The 24,046-nt window shown below is 49.3% G+C and overlaps 1 protein-coding gene across 1 annotated transcript; it reads right to left on the reverse strand.

The window, feature by feature from the left end:
* Positions 1–1,633: 1,633 nt before the first annotated feature.
* Positions 1,634–23,721, reverse strand: KCNS1 (potassium voltage-gated channel modifier subfamily S member 1). The gene is made up of 2 exons (XM_065414793.1): positions 22,756–23,721; positions 1,634–2,089 (listed from the first exon to the last, which is right to left on the reverse strand). The coding sequence occupies exons 1-2, from the start codon at positions 23,719–23,721 to the stop codon at positions 1,634–1,636; spliced, it is 1,422 nt and encodes a 473-aa protein (XP_065270865.1).
* Between the last annotated feature and the right edge of the window lie 325 nt (positions 23,722–24,046).

Genomic DNA, 24,046 nt, shown 5'->3' on the forward strand with positions numbered 1-24,046 from the left:
GAATGGCAAGCACTCGGCAATTTCGCCAGAGGTAGGAGGCTGTGAGAACGAAGGCAAAAACCCCTATAGGGATCATGGAGCATGTGTCTAGGTACAGGCTATGGTTTATCACTCTGCTTTAGGGCATCACGCATACAGCAAGGACATTGTCTCTTCTTGCTACGTCTGTCAAATCTCTTGCAAAGCTGCTCTCTCCTGGGCTTTCCTATCAGAGCACTGGCAACCTCTGCCAACAAACACACTCTCTACACATCTCTCGGGGCAGATTTGGTGTGAGCAGTGGGTTTGCTGGCTGTCTGGCCAATGCACACCACGTCTGTTTCACACAGGGTATGCTATGTGGCTCAGTGCCAGGCCGGGGAACATGTGGGGAATGCTGGCAAACATGGAGTCGTCTCACAGACTTACTGAGATCTCTCCTAGAACTTCCCACGTGGTGTCAGAGAGCCCAGGGCAAACCCAGCCTTCTGCCTCTCCCCAGAACATTGCACCTTGGGGGATGACGCTCTGAACACAGCAAGTGTTGTGACTGCATGTCACTAATGAAGGCAAACGCATGCGCTGGGATGAGGGTCCTTCCAAAGGCACCTGAGGATGATTCCAGCTTTAGCTATGCACTAGGAGTAAAACAGGACATCCTATGTAACTCTCTCTTCCTGGTACGCCCCTCACCATGGTATCTAGGCCCCATTAACTTTATCGCCCTTATTTTTCCGCTTTATTCACTGAAAGAATATGACCAGCTTAGGCTCTTCCCAGGACTGAAGCTGTAAGGAGGATGGGACCCAGCGTTTATATCAGCCCTGGCTGCATACCCACAAGGCAACCAGCCAGGTCTGAGGTGGGCTTACGCATCACACTCCAGTGCTGCAGAGAAGACATTGTGAGGCCTTGAATTCCAAACCCCCCCCCCGGCAACTTTCTCTGTTGTGAACACTATTGCAATTTGGATTTCACTTCTTCTCTAGGGGAGGGCGGGGAATGGGACTAGGGGCTGGGCATTAACATTATGATGGACAGCAACAGAACGTTAGGCTGCAGGATGATTGCCCTTAGCTAACCAAGGACTTTGGGAGCCGTTCCTGGAGGCTAGTTGGATACATTGAGGTCTCCCTGTTTCTTCCGTTGGTTTCCTTTTCTAAGTCCATTCTGTTTAATTCCAAATTTCCCAGCACCCGCTTATAGGTCATTTGGGGGGCACTGACAGCATTGCCATTAATACAGTAAATACAGTAATTCAAGAAGTGCCCAAATGGATACAACTGCTGTGTGCTGCCCCACTCAAGATGACAAACAGCTGGCACCTGATGGGCATACTGCTTTGAGCCCTTGGCTCTGAATGGCCCTGGCTCGGCAGAGGATGAAGTCCAACATTGTGCGGAGTGCTAAAGGAGGCCAGATGGACGTTAGGAGAGTTTGGGCACCACAGAGTCACTCTTGTTCTAGTTCTAGTAGCTTCATCATCCTGGCAGAAGGACAATTCACCGCATGAGCAGCATCTGCAGTCTCCGCTCCTGTTCACGTCCAGTGAGAGGGGAGAAGGGACAGTTCCATACAAACCAGATCCTCGCTGCCACACGTCTCCAGGACAGAAGGTGCCAGAGAGGAGCCGTACTCTCTAGCCTCAGTAAGGTCAGTGAGCAGGAAGGGTGTCTCTGGTCTGGTCATGGAAATCCTCTCTGCCTCCCTCCTGGAAGGCTTCACCCAGAGCCTCTGAGTCACGGTTCTGGCTGGGATAATTCTCAGAGTCCTTGGGCTCCTTCTTGTCGCTGTTCCGCACGGCAGCCTCGAGGGCCTTCTGCCTGCGGTAGAAGTGGGAGAACTTGTTGAAGATGATGGTGATGGGCAGAGCCACCACCAGAATCCCGCCCAGAATGCACCCCGAAGCTGCCAGCTTGCCGGCCACGGTCACCGGCACCACGTCGCCGTAGCCCACAGTCGTCATGCTGACTGTCCCCCACCACCAGCAGGCAGGGATTGTGTCAAAACCAACGTCCTCTTCCTTTTCCGCTGTGTAGGCCACTCCGGAGAACACGGAGACTCCCACCGCCAGGTAGAGCAGCAGGATGCCCACCTCTCTGTAGCTGTGCTGAAAGGCAAAGCAAAGGGAGAGTCAGCAGAGGCCCTGACACTGTCTACGGGGCCAGAAAACAAGACCTAATGAGCATGAATACAAACCAGGCTTGCTTCTGACATCCCTCCCTCTCGCTCCTTAATATTCCGCCTGGCTCTCCTGCCTCCTGTCTCATGTTCATTCCCTGGAACTTTGCTCTTTGCCTTGGTGTCACACGGGAAGGCAGGAATCTATTCCACTGAATTAGAACTAGCAGTCTCTCTCCCTTCACCCTGGTGTGTGGGCACCTTAAATGTTCCAGTAGAGGATTTCAGGTTCCCACCATATGGGGAAAAGGCATTTCTTTGGGAATGTGGGAAGCCAAGCTGGAGACAGAATTCTGCACTTGTTGGGTGGGGGAGCTTCGTTGCTATTCTAATTGTTTGCAATTGGCAGTCTTGAGCCAGCTGCTGAGTAGAGTGTTCACTTGCCATCTGTCCAAGAGCTGGCACCAGTTTGATCTACATATATGGGCAAATGAGGCTCCCTGAAATCCATGCCCCGCTGGGGCACCTCTCTGGGTCTGACTCAAGCTGCACTGCTGATTCCCATTCCTGCCTATTGCAGGATCAACCAGCAATGCCCAGGCCATTTCCAGTGGGGTTACTGTGAGGGAGGAATGAACCAGGGAGGGACCAGTGACTCCCCTGCCTAGTGCTCATGGAATTTCTGCACGGAGCTACTGGAGTCCAAATGGCCCGAGTGTCCACTGATGCTTTAGACTAGACTCTGGTTTGTATGCAGCTGAGATGCGAACCTGTCTGGGGTCTGTAGCATAAGTCAGGGACACAATTGATTTCCCAGTAGCAAATCAATATCTGTCATTCTCTTCCCTTTCACCACTTGTAAGCCTGCATTCATAATAGGAAGGAAGCACCTCCATGGAGCCAGATGCCAGGCAATGAGCAAGGCCCTGCCGGCAGCCATACAGCTCAAGGGAAGGGCATGAGCCAGGCAAGGGTAGTGTGGTTTTCTCTCATCATTTGTCACAGCCATTTTGCTGCTGTGGGCAGGGAGCCTTGCACATGCACCAACCACTCTGAGCTGCTGTCATGCCAACAGGTCTGTCGTGTGTCAATCCGTCAATGTCACCGCTGCATGTCGCGCTGTCACATGTCAGGTGGGGAAGAGCAGGTGCGATTCATCAGAGGGGAGGAATGCACAGTCACGTGGGCTGAACGAGAGCAATCGGGCAGCCTGCTATTTATAGGCAGGGACTCAGTGACAAATCGGGAGGGACAGTGGCATAGTGACAGCATATGGAAGGCAAAACACAGAGCAGTGCAGACAGCTCAGAGATACAGATCTCCTCCTACACAACATGGAGCTAGAGGGTAGTGAGGGGAGGCTGCTACAGGAGGAACTAATCAAGGCACAAGAATCCAGAGGTCAATGCAGCAGAGAAAGGGTTACAGGAAATAAAGTCTCTGGATGTGTATGTAATTTACACCTGCTGGAGCTAATGGGATGCAGCCTCCTGAATCAATACTCTGCTCTAACCATTTTATAGCAATCATTACTTTACTTTCAGCTTCTACTCCTCAGCCTTTGGGGAGCAAACAAAAAACAATTTACAGTGTGGGGAGGAGGGGAAAAATATTCTTCCCAGCAAAGCTTCTAAATAGAGGGGCTTCCCACCCCTTCCCCCACCACCCCTGCTAATATGGTGTCCTCTGATTACACTTGGACACATTCTCCTTTTATCTTGGCAGGACTCTGGCTATCTTCTAATGGGAAGTTTCTCCCCCACTTAAATAATTTTCTTGTGGCATTGGCAGGAGAGGAAGCCTTGTGTTCTTGGGCAGGAATAGGAGTGAGGGGGACTGCCCCTAGCAAGGGAAGGGCTGTTTGCTTTAGAAACACCCCATCCTACCGGGTGTTGGAGAAATGGCTAATGAGAGCTGTACTGACTGAACTGATGAACCCACTGAGGCTGGTAACATCTTCAAACCTTTCAAATAAGCTCATGCTTTTGGTGGAGATTTATTTCTATTCCCATGGCAATGTTTGCTGTATGATCCCAAGGGGAGGTGACAGGCAGAGTGACAGCTTCTTCCCTTTAACAACCTCCTTCCTTAAACATGGGCAGGCTGCTTTTGACAGAAGCATGTCATCTGTTGTCACTTACCGGCCCCCAGGGATAGTTACCTTGCACTGATCTGGAGTCTTTCCTGAGTCATGGTAGATCAAGGCAGGACAGAAAAAGATGGAAATCTTTAGAGATGGGATGTTTTCTACACAGCTTGTTTACACAAGGAAGTCACGCTGGTATCACTTAAGGTGTGAATTGAAACTGATAGTTAAACCTGTCCCAAAGGTCATGTGGGCACTCATTTCAGTGTAAGAGTGGTTTAGCTTAAGTCGATTGGAAACAGGTTTCACTGAACAGAAATAAAGCACTTTCCTAGCCAGGAGAACTTTATGGCCAGCAGAGTTAAGGACAATGATTTTTTCCCCAAGTATATTAGGAACAAAAAGAATCCTAACACTGGTATTGATCCATTACTAGATGGAAATGATGGAATTATCACTACTAATGCAGAAAAGGCAGAAGTGTTCACTAAATATTTCTGTATGGGGGGGGGGGGCAAATGATGTAGTCATATCATATGATACCTCCTTCCATTCCACTCAGTAGCTGCTGTTTAACATCCTCCTAAAGTTAACCCTTTGTAAATCAACAGACCCAGATAACTTACATCCCACAGTTTTAAATAAGATGGCTGAGGAGTTCACTGGACCATTAATGTTGATTTTCAGTAAACCTTGGAATACTGGGGAAGTTCCAGAAATCTGGAAGAATTTTAAAAAGGTAAATAGGATAACCCGGGTAATTTTGCCTCTGTATTTGGCTCTGTGAATATTGTGTCCAGTTCTGATGTCCACAATTCAAACAGGAAGTTGAAAAATTGGAGAGGGTTCAGAGAAGAGCCACGAGAATGATTAAAGGATTAGAAAATCTGCTTTATAGTGATAAACTCAAGGAGCTCAATCTATTTAGCTTAACAAAGAGGTCAAGGGGTGACTTGATTACAATCTATAAGTACCCACACGGGAACAAATATTTGATAATGGGCTCTTCAGTCTAGCAAAGGTATAACATGATCCAACGGCTGGAAGTTGAAGATAGGCAAACTCAGCTTGGAAATAAGGTGCAAATTATTAACAATGAGGGCAGGGCCGGCTCCAGGCACCAGGCAACCAAGCTGGTGCTTGGGGCGGCACCTGGAGGGGGGCGGCGCAGCGCTCGGGCCGTCGGGGAGAGCGGGGCCACAGCCGGGCTCGCCGCCCTCCCCCCGGCGCTCTGGCCGGCCTCCCCCCCGCGCCCTCCCCCCAGGCGGGGCTCGCCGCCCTCTCGCCGCCCTGCCCCCGGCGCTCTGGCCTCCGGGGGGATAGCTGAGCCCCCGCCGGGGCTCGCCGCCCTGCCCCCGCTGGGGCTCTGGCTGCCGGGGGTGGGGAGAGCCGAGCCCCCGCCGGGACTCGCCGCCCTCCTCCCAGGGCTCCAGCCGCCCTGCCCCCGCTGGGGCTCGCCGCCCTGCCCCCGGCGCTCTGGCCGCGGGGGGGGGGAGAGCCGAGCCCCCGCCGGGACTCGCCGCCCTCCTCCCAGGGCTCCGGCCGCCCTCCCCCCCGGCGCCCTGCCCCCGGCCGCCGGGGGGAGAGCGGAGCCCCCGCCGGGGCTCGCCGCCCTGCCCCCGCTGTGGCTCGCCGCCCTGCCCCCGGCGCTCTGGCCGCCGGGGGGGCGGGGGAGAGCCGAGCCCCCGCCGGGACTCGCCGCCCTCCTCCCAGGGCTCCGGCCGCCCTGCCCCCCGGCGCCCTGCCCCCGGCCGCCGGGGGGAGAGCGGAGCCCCTGCCAGGGCTCACCACCCTCGCCCCGGGGCTCCGGCCGCCCTCCCCCCCGGCGCCCTGCCCCCGGCCGCCGGGGGGAGAGCGGAGCCCCTGCCGGGGCTCACCACCCTCGCCCCGGGGCTCCGGCCGCCCTCCCCCCGGGGCTCTCCGCCCCCCCCCCCCCGCGGGGGGGGGGGGGCGGCCGGAGGCTTTTTTGCCTGGGGCGGCAAAAAAGCCAGAGCCGGCCCTGAATGAGGGTAATTAAACACTGGAAACATTGCTTTCTTTGCTGGCTCTCTCTCACACACACACACACACACACACAATGGCTCGCCTATCAATCCCTGAGCCCCTGCATGTGCAACCAGTCCTAGGGCAATCCCTCAGACCACATGGCCTACGCTTGGTCTACAGTTAAAAGTTAGCTTGACATAGCTACGATGCTCAGGGGTGTGAAAAATTCACACCAGAGTTGTTGCTATGGTGATCTAACCCCCCCCATATAGACATAGGTAGGTCGATGGAAGAATTCTTCCATCGACCTAGCTACTGCTGCTTGCAGAGGTGGATTACCTACAGCAATGGGAAAACCCCTTTGTCGCTTCAGGAAGCGTCTACACTATGGTGCTACAGTGCCGTACATGTGCTGCTGCAGCACCTGTAATGTAGGCATGGCCTTAGCCCTATTCAAGCTTTGCAACCAGGGATTTCCCTACACGCCCTCCAGTTTTGTGACTTAGTTACATGCAGTGTTGCCAATTTAGTGATTGGAAATTTGAATTGAAATTGAAACATTAATACATACTTTAAAAGCATATAAAGTGTATGATAAAATGTGTATCTGAAAAAGTATAATAGATTTGAAAAGTATGAACATAGACTAGCTTCCTTATACAGCTTTTGTTTTTATGACGATGTCAGTGCATTCATTTAGGTGATGCTGGCCAAATTACGATTTGTAAGCAAAGTCTAAATGAGCTCTCCCTAACAGCTAGTGATGAGCTTGGGGGGGGGGGGGGGGGAGCTTCAGGACCAGATTGTATTTACAGTCACACCAAATCTACCTAGGTATCCAGCAAACAGAGCTGTGTTGCCCAAGTGATAGGTTTTGGCTGGGGTTGGGTTACAAATCACTTGAATGTGGGGGGTAATGAAATGTTGTTCTTATTGTATGAGTAAAGGGCAGTAGAACTGTACTTAGCCTGTGCTGATTGAGGACATCAAGAGAGAGGGTGGGGACAGGTGTTTTGCTTGATGGTCTGCCTGAGTCACAAGTATTATTTGACCTGCCCCTCTCCACTGTTTAAAGACAGAGCTGATTAGGCTCCATAGATAGTCTTTGGCCTTGGCTACACTTCAGAATTCACAGCGCTAAGTGCGAGTGTAGTCGCACTGCCAGCGCTGCGAGAGCTCTCTCGCAGCGCTGCAAGTACTCCACCTCTCCGAGGGGAATAGCTTGCAGCACTGCGAGGGAGCGTGCAGCGCTGCAGGCGCTGATTACACTGGTGCTTTACAGCGCTGCACTTGCTGCGCTGGGGGGGGGGGGCGTTTTCACACCCCCGAGCGCAGCAAGTTGCAGCGCTGTACAGCGCCAGTGTAGCCAAGGCCTTTGTTTTGTTAAGTGACCACTACAGCTGAAATCACTGATAATCAGGCCTAAGTGGAAGAGAGGGCCCAGTCTGCACTAGCACAGTGGTTCCCAAACTGGGGTTCGCAAAATGTTACAGGGGGTTCTCAGAAAAAAATTCCCCAATGGCGGACAGAGCTGTGCCTAGGGACACTGAGGCCAGCAGCCCAGAGCCCCTGGACTTCCAAGAGCTAAGCAGATCAAAGCAAGCATATCTATCACACTGAGATTTAAACTTCAAAACTCCTTATAAGAAATGCAAAGGGAGGTGGATATTTTTTGCTGTTTTTAAAATTAAATAGGCAGCTAGTGTTTTCTTAAAATTATTATGAAGAACAAGTTTAAGCTTTGTTGTAATGTGCGTTGTTTGCCTGGACTATTCAGGACCTGAATGCTTGTGTAGGAGGAACTCTGAGTTGGCTTCTTAAATCCTTTCATGCTGTTTCACGTTTGATACTCCTTGATGAAACCTGCGAGCCTTTTATTATAACAGGCTTATTCAAAGTGATGAAAGTGAGATCTTGGGAGAGTGTTGCCGTTTTCATAATGTAATAAAAATACTGTCATGGTAAATAATAATTAATAATACATAGTGTGTAATCAGCATGTCCTAAAAACCAATTTTATATTTCCAAGATCACTGCTCTTCTGATTTATACTCAGGTAAAGGAGAAAATCCCTGGACATTTTCATTTTTAGGAGGGGGTTTGTGAGACTTGACATTTTAGTGAAAGGGGTTCATGGGTTGTTAAAGTTTGGGAACCACTGCATTAGCAGCAAGGTTCCCCCACTGAGAGCTCAGCTGAAATCACTGTGAGCTGGGTGGAACCTCAAGAGATATGCGAACAAACATGGGTTTGGCATCATACTTTTTATTTAAGCAAGAGATACCACACACTACAAACTGGAGGCCAATGTTAAGTGCATTGTCACTTGTTCATCCTGAAGTTGAACACTGGTTCCGAACAAGACCAGCAAATGCTCACTGTCTTTCTGCAAAAAACTCAACTGACTGGCTAGAAGCATATGGTGCAACAGTAAAAGACTCAACAGTTGAAAAAGTGAAGACCTCTCTCACCACATTCAAAAAAATTGCATACATGGCTGATGAATGCACCGATGCGAATGGGCAAGTATTAAGTCATTGTGTATGTTATCTTGATGTCAGAGGTAGGCCAGTAGATGCATTTCTAGATGTTCAAGTTATAGAAGACATATCGGCTGCATCTGTGACAACCCACATCTTAGAAGAGTTAAATGCTTGTCAATTGGACCCCAAACAGATGGCTGCTTGTGCATTTGATGGAGCTGCAAACTTCTCTGGAAGACATGGTGGAGTACAAGCTTTGCTCAGAGAAAAGTGTAACCCTAATCTCTCCTATACACACTGCAGAGGCCATCTACTCCAACTAGTCCTAGTACAAGCTGCAGACTCTTCAAAAGACATTTAAAAAGCTATACATTTAATGTCTTCATTATATTCTTTTTTCAGTTTCTATTGGACATTTTCTACAGAAATCAGTTAGCACCTTTTGTTAGTAGTCTCTACAGAAGTCAAGTGTGTATGAAGACAAAAAGACTGAATATCTTGGAAAATATAGAAGATACACTGGGACTGAAGTTCAAATTAGTCCAACCTGGGAAAACCCTCTGGCTTTCTCATGAGCGATCCTTGGCTGTTGTCTTAAAATTACTCCAGCCATTATTACTGACTTTGGAAAGTATCTACCAAGATGGGATGGATCTAAGCAGTGAGGCTGGTGGATTACTTTTGCTACTACGTTCAGAGAAGACTATTGCCATTCTCTCTCTTGTAAGTCTGTTGAAACCACTTGGATCATTAAACAATGCCATCCAGGCATCTGCTACAACAGTAGTAGATCTTTGTCTACATTTGGCTCAATCAGAGAGCTATCCATTGAAAAAGTACTGGAAAAAGCAAAGACTTTAGTCCAGAAGTTGACTAATGAAGGCATTTATATTGAATCCTTAAGTGAAGAGGACAAGAAGTGTTTAAGACAACTGAAAAAGTACACAGACTTTATTCTAGATTCTACTCAACCTTTACGTAGCTTTTACAGATCCCTGTCCTATAAAACACTGACAGTTGAGTGAAGTGAGGCACTACCAGCAATGGGGCTGCCATGTGCTCAGGACAGAATAGAACATTTGAACAAAGAGTGGAATATCATACGACGACTGAATGAAGATTTGACTTCAACTTCTTTTTTATCATCACTAGTGGCTCGACCCGATCTTTATGCTAGGTTTCCTGGGATGAAAGAAGTAGGAATTCATCTCTTGCTACTCCCAGTCACAACAGCTACAGCTGAGTGTTCTTTTTCATCATTGAATAGAATTTTGTGGTCTGAAAGAAGTCGCCTTCTGCCTGATCATGTGAATGAACTAATGAGCATATCAATTGAAGGAATGGAAGTACTGGACACACAAGAAGCCACCAAAGATGAACGCATTGCATTCAAGAAGTTCATTAACAGAGTTGTGCAAAATTATAACAAGAAACCAAGAAGGATGTAGGTGTTGTGCTTCATAGAATGCTTGAGTAGCCTACTTTAATTTGTGTGATGATTTCAAAACATGCATTAAACCGACTAAAATGGTCATGAAACAGTTTTCAGTTTTTATTGTGGTGCCAGAAAGCCCACCTTCACCCTCATAGTCTCACCCCTCATTGGCCCTGACCCCTCCCTGTAAATTTGAACACACCCCTAATTTCAATTCCTGGGGAAAACACTGTTTGCAACATGTCCCAATGCTTTGGACAGCTGCCTCCTATTGTTTCAGTTATCACAACATAAAGTAGTATTTAATTGCTTCTTCCATGTTGCCTGAATGAAGGGTGCTTAGGCTTTAACCAGGTCTGTAACAGTTTATAGATCAGAGACCTGCTAAATGGCATCTATTAACACAGGGGCAGGCAAATGTTTTGGCCTGAGGGCCGCATCGGGCTTCAGAAATTGTATGAAGGTGCCTCCCCAAACAGCCAGGCGTGGCCCGGCCCCCGCCCCCATCTGACCCACCCTGCTTCTCACCCCCTGACGGTCCCACTCGGGACCCCTACCCCATCCACCCCCCCTACCCTAAACTACCCCCCGCTGCCCCATCCAACCCCCCCTCCTTCCTGACTGCCCCCCCCCAAGCCCTGCCCTATCCAACCACCCCTTCTCCCTGACCGCCCCCGGAATCCCTGCCCCCATTCAACCCCCTGTTCCCCGCCCTCTGACCACCCCCACCCCATCCACACCCCCGGCCCTTGACCACCCCCTGAACTCCTCTACCCTCTATCCAACCCCCCTCCACTGTTCCCTGTCCCCTTACCACGCTGCCTGGAGCACCGGTGGCTGGCGGCACGTCTGCACCAGGACAGGAGCCAGCCATGCACTGCGCAGCACAGAGCACTGGGTCAGGCTGCGGCTCTGCAGCTGCGCTACCCCAGGAGCTCGCAGCCCCGCTGCCCAGAGCGTTGTGCCGGCGGTGCAGTGAGCTGAGGCTGCGGGGGAGGGGGAACAAGCAGGGGAGGGGCCGGGGGCTAGCCTCCCGGGCCAGGAGCTCAGGGGCCTGGCAGAACAGTCCCGCGGGAGTTTGCCCACCTCTGTATTAACACCTTTCAGCAGAACGATATTAAACAAAATGAGATTAATCTCCATTTGCTTTTCTTCTCTTCCTGCTCTCCCTGAATCACACCTGCTCCCCCGATGCAAACAGTCTCCAACTCTCCAAGCACCTCGCAGGCTGGGGAGTCACTCCCCCTCAGTCTTATTCAGTACTGTTCTTTCCTATGTTGATTTTGTGTCAGTGAAAGGTGCTGACCTGACAGCCCTGGAGTTGGTTTATCCATAGAGCAGCACGCACAGCCACAGCGCAGCAGCATCCACCCCCAGCTACTCAGACTCCACACAGACAGCTCAACGTCGGCTAGCGATCAATGGTCTCAAAAGACCTGGCATTATCAGTATGGAAAACTGTCTCCCATCCATCACACAAATGAGACCATCCATCACACGGACCAACGTCATCTCCAAGCTGTTCCAGGGCCTGAAACCAGCCAGAAACAAGACAGAGAATCTTAGTCTGTCCAGATGTCCCTAGAAGTAAGCTAAACGGCCACTTGACTTCATAGGTGCTGGAACTAGGGTTGACTTGAAGTGGTTTCCATTATATGCAGGGTTTACAGTTTGGTTCAATGGCTCTCAGCGCCCCCACGATACAAATTGTTCCAGCACCCCTGCTTGACTCTGTCTTTGATGCCTTAAGCACAAGAACAGAATCACTCTTAATGTGAGATTCTCACAGGACGCTCCTTGTCCTGTGAAGTTTACGCCCTCTCCCCCCCCCTAGTAAAGCACTAGATAGTAGCTAAAACAGAAGAAATTCCCCTCCCTTCCCACTCATCATCCTGAGTCAAGCACTGGTGAGGTGTTTTAAGGCCTTTGCCCCACACTAGCCCCGCATTCAAAGAAGATGGAGAAGAGAGACACTGTCTCTGCCTTGCTCAGGTCTCCAAACCAAAGAAGAGGCGATGCCAGCTCTTACTGTTGTCACTGAGAAGAGAGTGCATCGAATTCCGAACTAACGCAGAACTGGAAAGGACTGGATGAACCGCCACCAGTGAGACAGCAGCTACTCCCCCCTCCCCCCCGTTTCTGCCTCTGGCACAAGAAAAGAAGCGTGACTTCTGCATGGGTTTCCATGCAGTGCTGAGGAATCCATGCCATTTCACCACTCCAGATCCTTGGAGGTGATAGCATCGCTCATGTGTGTGTCAGTATCACGTGTGCACAACAGAACTGCTCATTCAAACGGATCCTTTTATGCTCTGACTTTTTAAATCAGAAAATCAATGATAAGGCAACAGTGCAGAAACACCAGCTGGGGACTGTGGAAGTGTGAGACTTCCCCTGTCGTTTCTTGCTGAGGAAGGCTTTTGATCTGTTAAGACCAGTGTTCAGGCCCACAGGGTGTTGTGTTTCTCACTTGTACCTAAAGTACAGCATCGTAGGCAGGTATCATCAGCTGCTGCAGAATCCCAGGACCCTAACCTCAGTCCTCAGAGGGTAAGCGCAGGAGGAAATGGCTTTTACACAACTGTCAAGGCTCCTTCCCCACTCTGAACTTTAGGGTACAGATGCGGGGGCCTGCATGAAAACTTCTAAGCTTAACTACCAGCTTAGATCTGGTCCGCTGCCACCACTCCCAATGTGCTAATTCCCTTCCCTGGGTAGCCTTGAGAGACTCTTCACCAATTCCCTGGTGAATACAGATCCAAACCCCTTGGATCTTAAAACAAGGAGAAATTAACCATCCCCCCTCCTTTCTCTCACCAACTCCTGGTGGATGAAGATCCAACCCCCTTGGATCTAAAAACAAGGAAAAATCAATCAGGTTCTTAAAAAGAAGGCTTTTAATTAAAGAAAAAGGTAAAAATCATCTCTGTAAAATCAGGATGGAAAATAACTTTACCGGGTAATCAAACGTAAAGAGCCCAGAGGAACCCCCTCTAGACTTAGGTTCAAACAGAGGTAAACACCCTAAATGTAAAAGGTACATTTACAAGTTGAGAAAACAAAGATAAAACTAACACGCCTTGCCTGGCTGTTTACTTACAAGTTTGAAATATGAGAGACTTGTTCAGAAAGATTTGGAGAGCATGGATTGATGTCTGGTCCCTCTCAGTCCCAAGAGCGAACAACCACCAAAACAAAGAACAAACAAAAGCCTTCTCCCCCTCCCAAGATTTGAAAGTATCTTGTCCCCTTATTGGTCCTTTGGGTCAGGTGTCAGCCAGGTTACCTGAGCTTCTTAACCCTTTACAGGTAAAAGGATTTTGGAGTCTCTGGCCAGGAGGGATTTTATAGTATTGTACACAGGAGGGCTGTTACCCTTCCCTTTATAGTTATGACAACAACTGAGTTTTAAAATGTATTTCCTTGTGATCTGGAGCACAGAGAAGCAAGACACCAGAAAGCAAAGGGCCCAGATGTGTATTATTGCAGGTGTCTGTGCAAAACAACCAGACTTGCTTCTCAAGTTACAAAACACACCAGGCACTTCCCTAGTGTAGCTATCACCCTAACTCTGTGCAGCTGTTTTGGAAACACCTTGCAACTGCAGTTGTCCCCCACTGAATTAGAGCAAACGATCGATGCTCCTGTTCTACAGTAACAACTGACCAACTCCAGCTAGAGCCTGATCATGCTCTTCAATAACCAGGTCGTGCCCCGCACTGCACCCCGGGACCTGCACAGTACAAACATGCAGCAGCTGATCTTACCAGGGGCTCATGATGTGCGTCCACGCCCTGGGAACAGGACTGAGTCCTGAGAGGGGTATAAATGAGGGGAAGAAAGCAGAAACCACCATGCTCATCTATGGTGCTGTACACATGATCGAACCGATATCCAGCAACTGAAAGGGGGCTGAAGAAAGAGGAGGCTCTGGTGTTAAATATCAAGCGCTGGGAATTACACAGCTGCCTCTGCTGGGCCTGATTGTTAACAGGCCTTTGTGCATGGCCCTAGAGAATAACTTTTTCCAGGAAAACCTGCACTGGTCACATAAGACTCAAGAGCTCACTGCTAATGCTTGAGCAATTTATGAACATGATTATATGACAGGACTACCTGTGATAGCAGGGGGCTGGACTTAATGACCCAGCAGTTCCGTTCCAGTCCTATGTGTTACCGGGATAGCCCCAGCAGCTTAGACACGGGGAAAAACTGACACAACAGTAACTTACCAGTGTAGCTGATCAAGTCAATCTCTGTACCATCTGTAGTGATAGCATTCAGCAGCTGTCACTTGCCTGAACACCTAGGTTAGGTTAGCAAGAGAGTGCCAGAGTGTGATTGAAGGAGGATGGATCAATGATGATGGGTAGGGCCCTACCAAATTCATGGTCCATTTTGGTCAATTTCACAGTCACCGGATTTTAAAAATCATAAATTTAATGATTTCAGCTATTTAAATTTGAAATTTCACAGTGTTGTAATAGCAGGGGTCCTGACCCAAAAAGGAGTTGTGGCAGGGTCGCAAGGTTATTATAGGGGGGGGTTGTGGTATTGCTACCCTTACTGCTGCACTGCTGCTGGCGGCGGCACTGCCTTCAGAGCTGAGCAGCTGGAGAGTGGCGGCTGCTGGCCAGGAGCCCAGCTTTGAAGGTAGAGCCGCCATCGGCAGCAGCAGGAAGCGCTGGGAGGGAGGGGGAGGAACGGGCGGAATCATATCTGGGGCCACTGGCCCCACTGATCAACTCCTCTCACTCCCTCCCAGTACCTCCTGCACACCACAGAACAGCTGTTCCCAGGTGTGCAGGAGGCGCTGGGAGGGATTGGGAGAGGGGGGACAGGGTGCACTCAGGGGAGGGGATGTAAAGAGGCAGGGAAGAGGAGGGGCAGGGTGGAGCAGGGGTGGAAAGAGGTGGGATGGGGCCTTGGGAGAAGGGGCAGAGTGGGGCCAGGGCCTGGGGCTAAGCAGGGGGTTTGGAGGTCCGTGGCAAATTTTTAAATCAAAATGGGGGTCCTCGGGTTGCTAAAGTTTGAGAACCACTGATATAGGGCAAAAGCACACAAAAGACCAGATTTCACAGGCAGGGGAACCAAATTTCACGGTCCGTGACGCATTTCATGACTGTGAATTTGGTAGGGCCCTAATGATGGGTGATAGGAGAGGCCGGGAGGGTGACCAAAAGGGCGGATAGGTCGGGAGGGTGACCAAAAGGGCGGATAGGTCAGTGATGGCAAGAGCTGATCAGGATATTTCTGTCAACATTTTTGAATGTTTTGGTTTGTTAAACAGAAGATGCCTTTTCCACAAAACTGAAATGTTCCGTGGGATATCTGTTTGGCCAAAAAATTTCAACTTTCCACTGCAACAATCAAAATGAAGAATTTTGTTGTGCATCAGGTTGACCTGAATCGATACATTTTGGTTGGTCAAACCAAACTGAAATGTTTGGTCAGTTCCACATTGATCTACATGTACTTGAGCTACTGCAGTGCCTCATGCCGCCCATTCTCCTCAGTGGGCCAAGGTTGGACTACATCTCCCATGGTGCACTGTCATCTCCTCCCACCCCTGGTTGGACCACTGCAGGACATCATGAGTTACACCTGACCACAGTATATCATGGGAGATGTAGTCCAGATAGGTAGCTTGGCCTATAGAGGACAATGGGGACAAGTTACCCCACCTACAACTCCCATGAGGTACCATGACAGCTCAGAGGGACACAGATTAATGTCAAATCAAGACAACACCAAAACATTGACATTTCTGATCTTTCAGAATTTTCCATTTCACAAAACATTTCAGGATTGGAAAGTCAACAGATTGATTTGGGACAAAAACAAATGTTAAAATATTGGAATTTTCTATAGGATGGAAATGCCAAAGAACTCAGGAGGGGAACTGAAGGAGGATTAATCCAAGATGGTTGAACCTCCATAGGACTGGATTTTCTTTGCTTGGTGGTTTGAGCCAATTATGGCTTCTGAAGTGGTTTGTCCATCTTCTGGGAATGTGTAAAAACAACTACAACTCAGAAGGCTCAGGCCAGAAAGGGAAGACATTCTGGAAGCAGAAAGGATAGTAAGTGAAGACCTCCAAAACCAAATGAAACTGAGGGAAGAAATCCTGCCCCCATTAAAGCTGACAAGAGTTTTGTCAGACTTCAGCAGGGCCAAGATTTCACCTTGGGAGTTGTGCACGCAGGGCAGCTGGCAACCACTCTGTCTTCTAGCCCTGAGAGAAGGAGCTAAGCCAGTCAGTACAGCAAGGACAACTCAGAAAAAAGGAAGCAACTTCACTTGGTTTTCTTACCTTATATAAATTCACCCAACTGCTAAAAGGGACATGTTTTCAATGTGGGCCAGTATGGGGATGTGTGTGCAGGTGGATAGCCAGATGACAAAGCCCAGGGGCATGTTCTGAGTGCAGCAGTCCTAACTGCATCACACAGTATTTTTGTGTGTGCATTTTATAGATAAGGTCATGGGCATAGTTTGGAGGAGTGGGGGAGCATTTGCCCCCCACCTCCCAACTGTAAGCCTTGGACAGGCATGGAATTGGCCTCATGTGTGGCCTCATTGGCCTGACTGGAGCTGCCCCCCACCCCCAGTGTAGAAGTCAAACTGTGCCTATGGAGAAAGTGCTGCTCATAACACCACATGTGTTCAAAATGTGAGGCTAAAACTAAGGGTGTCTTCACTGCAGAGTTCACTCAGGTGATTGGCAACTGGGTCTTAGCACCCAAGTGAGCCTGAGCCTGGTGTGAGCAGCCACACTGCAAAGCCCTACCTGAGTTACTGTGTCTGCACTGTAACTGTACCACCCCCCAGCCCTCCGCCGTGTGTTGCTAGGACACTTGGGGACATATCCCATGATTCTTTGTGCTGTAGTAAGCTAAGCTGCTCTGATCCTTTCCCAGTGAATAGTGGGAGAACTTGTCTGACCTTCTGGGCCCACTGGGGAAGTGTGGGCAGGGCCGGCTCCAGGCACCAGCTTAACAAGCAGGTGCTTGGGGCGGCCAAGGGAGAGGGGCGGCATATGCGGCAATTCGGGGGTGGCAGGTCCCTCACTCCCTCTATGAGCGAAGGACCTGCCGCCGAACTGCCGCCGCCGATCGTGGCTTTCCCCCCCCCCCCAATTGCCGCCGCCGGTTGCAATTGCGATTGCGGCTTTTTTATTTTTGCTTGGGGCGGCAGAAATGCTGGAGCCGGCCCTGAGTGTGGGTAGGCACTGGAGGATTATCAGCACTCACATGAGTCAGCCTATGTTCTTGGTGCAAAGTGGGTAGGTTACCAGCCTGAAAGTGGAAACTGGGCTGTAACCCAAACCCCCAGCCAGGCCAGCTTGCCTTGGTTGAAAGCACCATCAAACTCAGGGGTGTGTGTGTGTGTGTGTGTGTGTGGTTATGGGCAACACCTGGGTAAGAGCCCGAGCTAACTCTGCAGTGAAGACATATCCACAGAGATGGACAAAACAGGCATGAATCAGTGCAGACTGTGAAAAAGGAAAACCAACCAACGTAGAGCTAAACATTGACTTAGACTAGCTGAGTTAAGAGGTATACTTACCTGATGCTAGTCAGAGTGCCCAATGCCTCACGTGGGAGGGTTCCTGATGCAGTTCAGTAGCTTTCTGATTGTAACTGGTGACTGTACTTAGCAGATTTTTTGTGTGCAGTGTGATGTGGCACCTGCCAACTTGCTTTTCACCCGCTGGAGGAAGGAAATCAGAATGTGGATGTTCAGGTGTCCAGAACTTCCATGGTCCAGACAAGAGAATAAGGAGGCTGATTCCACAGCAGGATACAAACAAGGCTTTGCTTAGATTGCTATCAGAAACTGCTCAGCTCCTGCCAATAATTCCAAGGAGGAACAATCTAATCTTCCTCTACCATCACCTGCAGCTGTGGATGCCAAAGTGACATCCTGTGGGGAAAGCTAGGTCAGAGTGTGCAATGCAGCCCCTGATTTTCAGGGACTTACCAACTGGCTATAAAACACTTGCTCCAGGCTGGAACATAGCAGCACCTCCAACAGCCCTAGCCTGGCAGCAATAATGAGAGAAAAATTGTTTATACATTTTTAAAGCATATCTGTTTAGCCACTGGGAGTTACTGGAGGGCAAGAAAAGTAGAAGTCATGTGATTCTGTACCTCAGACATTTCGGTTTTACAAACCACAGCCAGGACTAGAACACGGGGGCTTGAGGAATCTGAGATTGTCATGTTTGGAAATTGGCTGCTGCCTGTGCACAGTCATTTGTTTTCAAAATGCATTGCTCATTGGTAACTCCATAAGAACACGGCTGCTTCTAGTAAGTGACTGTTTGCAGGAGAGACTGTTGGTTTGGAAGAAATTACTATAATCACCCCAATACCAGCTGCTTTAGAAGCCTCCCTACTATGCAACTACTGGAGCTAAGCTAACTGGCTCTTATGAAATCGGAGCCCTAAAGCCAGAGAGGTTTGCCCGTAACTGGGCTTTACGTTAGTCAGGGTAGGGCTTTTTCAAAGGAGCACACAAGATATTTTCTCTAATGCAATAAAGGAAAATCAAATCAAGGTCAGCTTCCATCTTAGGACATTAGAGTGATGATACAAATGAATAAACAAAAGGGACTGCAGTGTGAAGACTGGAAGTCGCTCCTTGGCATATTCTGTTGTGCCCATGTGGTATAAGACTCTGGAATCACGGTCCCTGCCCAGGCACAAGTGAGAATTAAGGGGAGGAAGGATGTTCTCCTGGATCGAGCACTGGACTGAGACTCGGGAGACTTGGATGCACTTCCTGGCTTAGGCGTAGGCTTCCTGTGACACTATTGTACATCTAACCCTTTGTACTTGCCCAGGATATTTAGTATCTAAAGATACAGATAGATGCCTACTGGGATTTACAAAAGCACCCAAGTTAGGCACTCCCACTGACTTTCAATGAGAGTTAGGCACCTCACCTGTATCTGAGAAGCATGATAGCTGCATCCAATACCACAAATTGGCCTTCCAAGCCTGACAGACTAATTAGAGCAGAGAGGCTCTCTGATGTTTGCTGCCACTGCTGCCTCACTGGCAGCATCTTCTGGAAGTCAGTTTCACACAGGCAGCCTCTTAGCAGCATAGAGTGCCAGGGCCAATTGTTCAGAAAGAGTCAATAAAAATAAAAGAGGCTGGAGGGACAGAATAAAGTACAATAGCTAGGAGCAGACAATGAGGTGGGGTGAAGCGTGGCGGGGTCTGACTTGCAGCAGATCCTCTTTCACGTGGGCCTTTGTCCCCTGGAGAGGCTTTGTCGGAACCAAGAGCTGGATCCAAAGACCACAGAAGGCAATGGGCTGGTTCATTACTTTAATGGGCTTTGGATCAGGCCCCGGGTGATTTGATGAACATCCAGAGTTTCTTTACAATAAACAAACAGCAGAAATCTCACTGCTCATGTCTCTGTGGCACTAATGCTAATCAGTCCGCTTGCCAAAGATACCAACTCCCTACTTCCCTCTTATATCAAAGGGCTTTCATTCCTCTGATGCTGTATGCTCTTGCAGAAGGGAGGAAGATAATGTTAACAATACTTTGTAATTTACATGCCCAGCAAAAAGAAACTTAAATCTGACGCAGCGGTTTGGTGTTTTCAGTGAGATTTCAATTTCTCCCAAAGTAGATCAAGAGAGACTTTGCTCAGCATCCTTCAGCAAATCAGTAGCTCAGGCTGAGTCAAAGCCCAGGAAAATCCTAGTTCCCTAGGCTTCACCCCTGCATAACATACAATCAGCCTGTCAGTCCCCACTCTGTTGCGCTGTCATTCACACTTAGCTGCAACACTGAAAGAGTTCAGGGAGCCTTTCCCACATGTACAGCTTTATTAGAATTCTGCAACCAAGAAAGTAACAATTTTACATTATGTTTATAGCCATCCTTTGCCAGATTCCTCAGCTAAATGCTCACTTTTGAGACAGGTTTTCAGAATGAAATGGAATTGTTTTATCTACTTATGTAACAAGAACAACTATTACTTTAGAAACAGAAATCTTACAAACCACTTGAAAACATGGGCCTTAAGACATGTGTTGTGTTTCAGGCCTTTATAACATGTTTGTGATTTTAAATCACACTACTTTTCAAGTATACTGGTCTGTGTAGGGGGCCTCTCAACCATATAATGCAGAACCACATATGGGGATTATAATGTAGGTCCCTGGGACCCTGGCACTAACTAGTTTTGTCTCTGTGCATGTCCAAGAATTAGTCTTCCCAGTTTCTCAGGTTTTGCAGCCATTCCACCAGTCAATCCAGTCCTCCTGACCCCAGGCCGGTTTTGGGGCGTATGCAGTGCTGGAGTGGCCACAATACTGAAAAATAAGAAATGAAAAGAGTTAAAAGCCACAGTGATATCCCATCTATCCCTAGGAATTCCAGGATTTATTATTTGTATGCAGGGGGGTCTATGAGTCAGACTCATGAGCCAGGGCCCTACTGTATGCCATACAGACATGCCAAGTGACAATTTCAGTTCAGATTTGAATTCTAATACCTTCTTGGAAGGTACTGTCTCCTTGGCTAGAGACGATAAAGGGCATACAATAGAAAATAAGGATTAAATTAGGAAAATAAGGGTATGTGATGCTGACAAGATAATATGGGGTGCGTGGGATGGTCATTTTGTATGACTAACAATGGAGACCAGGCCTTTGAAAACAACTCTTTGCAGAGGGGCCCATCAAGAGGGAATGAGAGAAAACAAGGGGGCGGGGGGGGGGGAGTCTGATAAATTTGCACTGGTGAACTAGTCACATGGACGAGGAGATAGGAGGAGTAGCAGGATGTGTGTTTCTGTGGGAGTGGAAGCAAATATGCATAGCCTCACTCTTTGATAGCAAGGAATCTTTACGAATTTTTGCTTTATGAATTTTTTTTGGACATAGCTGCCAAGAACGGGAGAAATATACAGGCTGAGATAAATTGGTATCTCCATTAGCTTTCTAAAGATGTATTTGCTGTCCAACAGTAGGTGGGGTGGGCAGTATAGTTATTACCCCAACTCTCCTGGGATGTGGTAGTTTAGATGGCAAAAGGGGAGTAGGACTGTTTCTCTGAACAGTAACCAGAAAGACAGTGAAGTGTGTCTGCAGGTAAAGAGAACAGCTGCATGGTACTTAGGTGCCTCTGTCTGGCATGTGGGCTGACAGGATTCAAAGGAAAGGTTTTGGCCACAGTGCCCAATATGGAATTTTTTTACAGTAAGAGTCTCTACTGTTTAGACTATAGATGATTGCTATTATTATGATTAATTGTTTGTATTGCAGTAATGCTTGGGAGGCAGGCAAGTGGGGAGCGGACCTTGAGGAATTACAGCAGGATTGAATTGACTGGGCTGGGGCTCAGCAGCTGCTATTTATGTGGTGGTGAATGGAAAATGGCATGGGGGAAACTGGTATGGCCAGGAGGCGAGTGGAGACTGGGTTCGGGTTGGAGATTTCGGCCTCATGAGGGTCCTTATACGGACACTAATAGCAGGGTTTGTAATGACCTCCGAAAACTCTTCCCCAGCCCCCATCAGTTCACTGGACAGTAAAGAGCTGCATACCTGCTGTAGAGGGCCCCTAGACTGTAGACTCCTCCTCTTCCTGCCAGACTTGCTTAACCGCTGTCTCTTCTGCGGTGTCTGAATCCTGGTCCCCTCAAAGAGATCAAGTGTCTCAGGCATCTCCCAGTCTGGACCTGTGTCCTGCTGGCCTGCTCAGGACAGGGTGCTAGTGTTCTCCAGCTCAGCCCTCAGAATTGCAGCCTGAGAGACTACAGACTGTGTAGAAGGGAAAGTGCCCAGAATTCAATCCTCCTCTTTGTCAAAAAGCTACGTTTTCTGCCTTGATCTGGGCCTATTGTTGTGTCCCAGGCCCTGTTATACTGGATGCACCTTCAATCTTGGCATTCTCTTGGCACCTGCTTGCCACTCCAAGCAATGCCACCTCAGCCAGTCACTCAGACCACTAGAGCATTGCAAGCAACTGAGCTGAGCTGGCCCAGGATCTCCTCATCTCCTGGAAGGAGGGACACCAATGCTTGAGCGTTGGCCTCAGGCGAGCTGGCAGCATGCTCCTAGGAAGGGCCCCCCCCCCCCCAGCCATGCTGGAGACAGAAGTAGAATGAAGCTGAAGAAGCTGGGTTTGGGGAGTAGGTCGCACAGCTGAGCTCCATGGTGCGTGCCGTATTATTAGAACATTAAGTGGCTTCTGGCTAGCTTGGCCCCTGTGCGGCTCGTAAAACACAAAGGCCAGATGAACCCAGGAACTATTCACACCACTGGCTCTATTACACCTGTGCTTTCTGACCACTCTGGTACTGTATGGTGGAGTACCACATGGCCATTAGCTTTCCTTGAAGCACATCTACAAATCCAAGTGTGAATCCCTGTGTGCCTTTGGGAGCCGTGTGTGTGGATGTAAGGTGCTACAGGCATTCTAAGGGGAGCACACAGTGCCTAGCATGCCAGATTTTTCTAGTATACTGCAAGGTTTGTGACATTACCCTAAGGATCCTTCCAGATTCTATGAGCTGGGACCCCAGTGGAAGTACTGTAGATACCTCTACCAGCTACATCTTATTGAAATACCAAACATATCTTTCACACCTAAACACCACAGCGATAGATAAGGATATAGAGCAGCGTTTTACCTTCAAGGTGGCCCCTAGCGACCTCAGTCCAGTTGAATGCCGAGCCAGCTTCAGCACCCGGAATATCCTCATGAGCCGGAACACCTGCACCACCTTGCCCAGGTTCCCCAGCTCTGAGTCACTGCCCAGAGTCACATCCACCAAGAGGGTGATGTAAAAAGGCAGCACTGAGACAATGTCAATCAGGTTCAGCGGGTGCTTGAAGAACTTCTTCAGGTTGGGTGCAAGCAGCAGGCGGGAGGACACTTCAAAGGTGAACCAGGCGATACAGAAATACTCCAGATTGTGCAGGACAGGGTCGTCTAGCACGTTGTCATCCTCGTCCAGTACCTGGTACTCAGGCATGCTGTGGATGCACATGGTGGCTATGGAAACGAGCACCACGCTGATGGACACAAAGCTGAAGAGTTTGCTGGGGATGGAGTAGCCTGGGTTCTCCATGGTGAGCCAGAGGCGCTTACGCAAGTTGCCGCAGCGCAGGGTGCTGTAGCGGAGCAGGTCATGGTTGAAGTCAGAGATCTCGTCGGGGGATGTGTCCACGCTGCTGACCTCGCTCTCCTCATCCCAGTTGTAGTGCCGGCTCTCCAGCTTACGCTCATGGTAGCGGTAGCTGCAGCAGGAGTCCAGGAAGAACTCGTTGATGCCCCAGTACTCTATTTCCTGGCAGAAGGAGAAAACGCACAGCTCATCCATGACATGCAGCTTCCCAGTCTGGTAGAAGTGCAGCACGTATAGGAAGAAGCCTGGGTTTCTATCAAAGTAGAACTCCCTGGCGCTCACATCGTAGTCATCACAGAGCTGCAGGATGGACTCCTCCGAGTCGCAGGTCAGCAAACGCCCCAGCCGGGTGTTGGGGAATTTAGAGAGAGCACTGGAGCTGAGCCTTCTTCGCAGACCCCCAACGTTAATGTTGATGACATCGTCCTCAAAATCAGGATCCCAGTAGTTTATGGTCTTGTTGACCATGATCAGTGGAGCTGCTGCTGGTTCAGCCTGTAGATAATACACAGTGCAGTTGAAGTAAAGAGGTACAGTCTCTTTATGCAGTGGTCTTTAAAAAAAAAAAGTGCAGTTCAGCTAAAAGTCATGGGCTAGATACATCCTGGGTGGCAATGGATTCATTTCCCCATGTTTTTAAAGATGATCTGCAAAGGACTTAAAATTGCAGGGGTTTTCATGATGTTACCCAGAAGGCCTGAAAAGATCTCTCCCCCCCCCCCCCTTCCTGGAGAGGTTCCTCCTCCCTTCCCCCCCCCCCCCCCCCCCGCTTCTTTCTTTTTTACCTTCAAAA

This window comes from Emys orbicularis, chromosome 12 (assembly GCF_028017835.1).
Source record: "Emys orbicularis isolate rEmyOrb1 chromosome 12, rEmyOrb1.hap1, whole genome shotgun sequence".
Lineage (NCBI taxonomy): Eukaryota > Metazoa > Chordata > Testudines > Emydidae > Emys > Emys orbicularis.

Coding starts and splice junctions, on each gene's coding strand:
- KCNS1 (XM_065414793.1), bottom strand. CDS start 23,721: ATGGTCAACAAGACCATAAACTACTGGGATCCTGATTTTGAGGACGAT. Junction 2,090..22,755: donor CGCTAGGGGCCACCTTGAAG/GTAAAACGCTGC, acceptor TTTGCCTTTCAG/CACAGCTACAGAGAGGTGGG.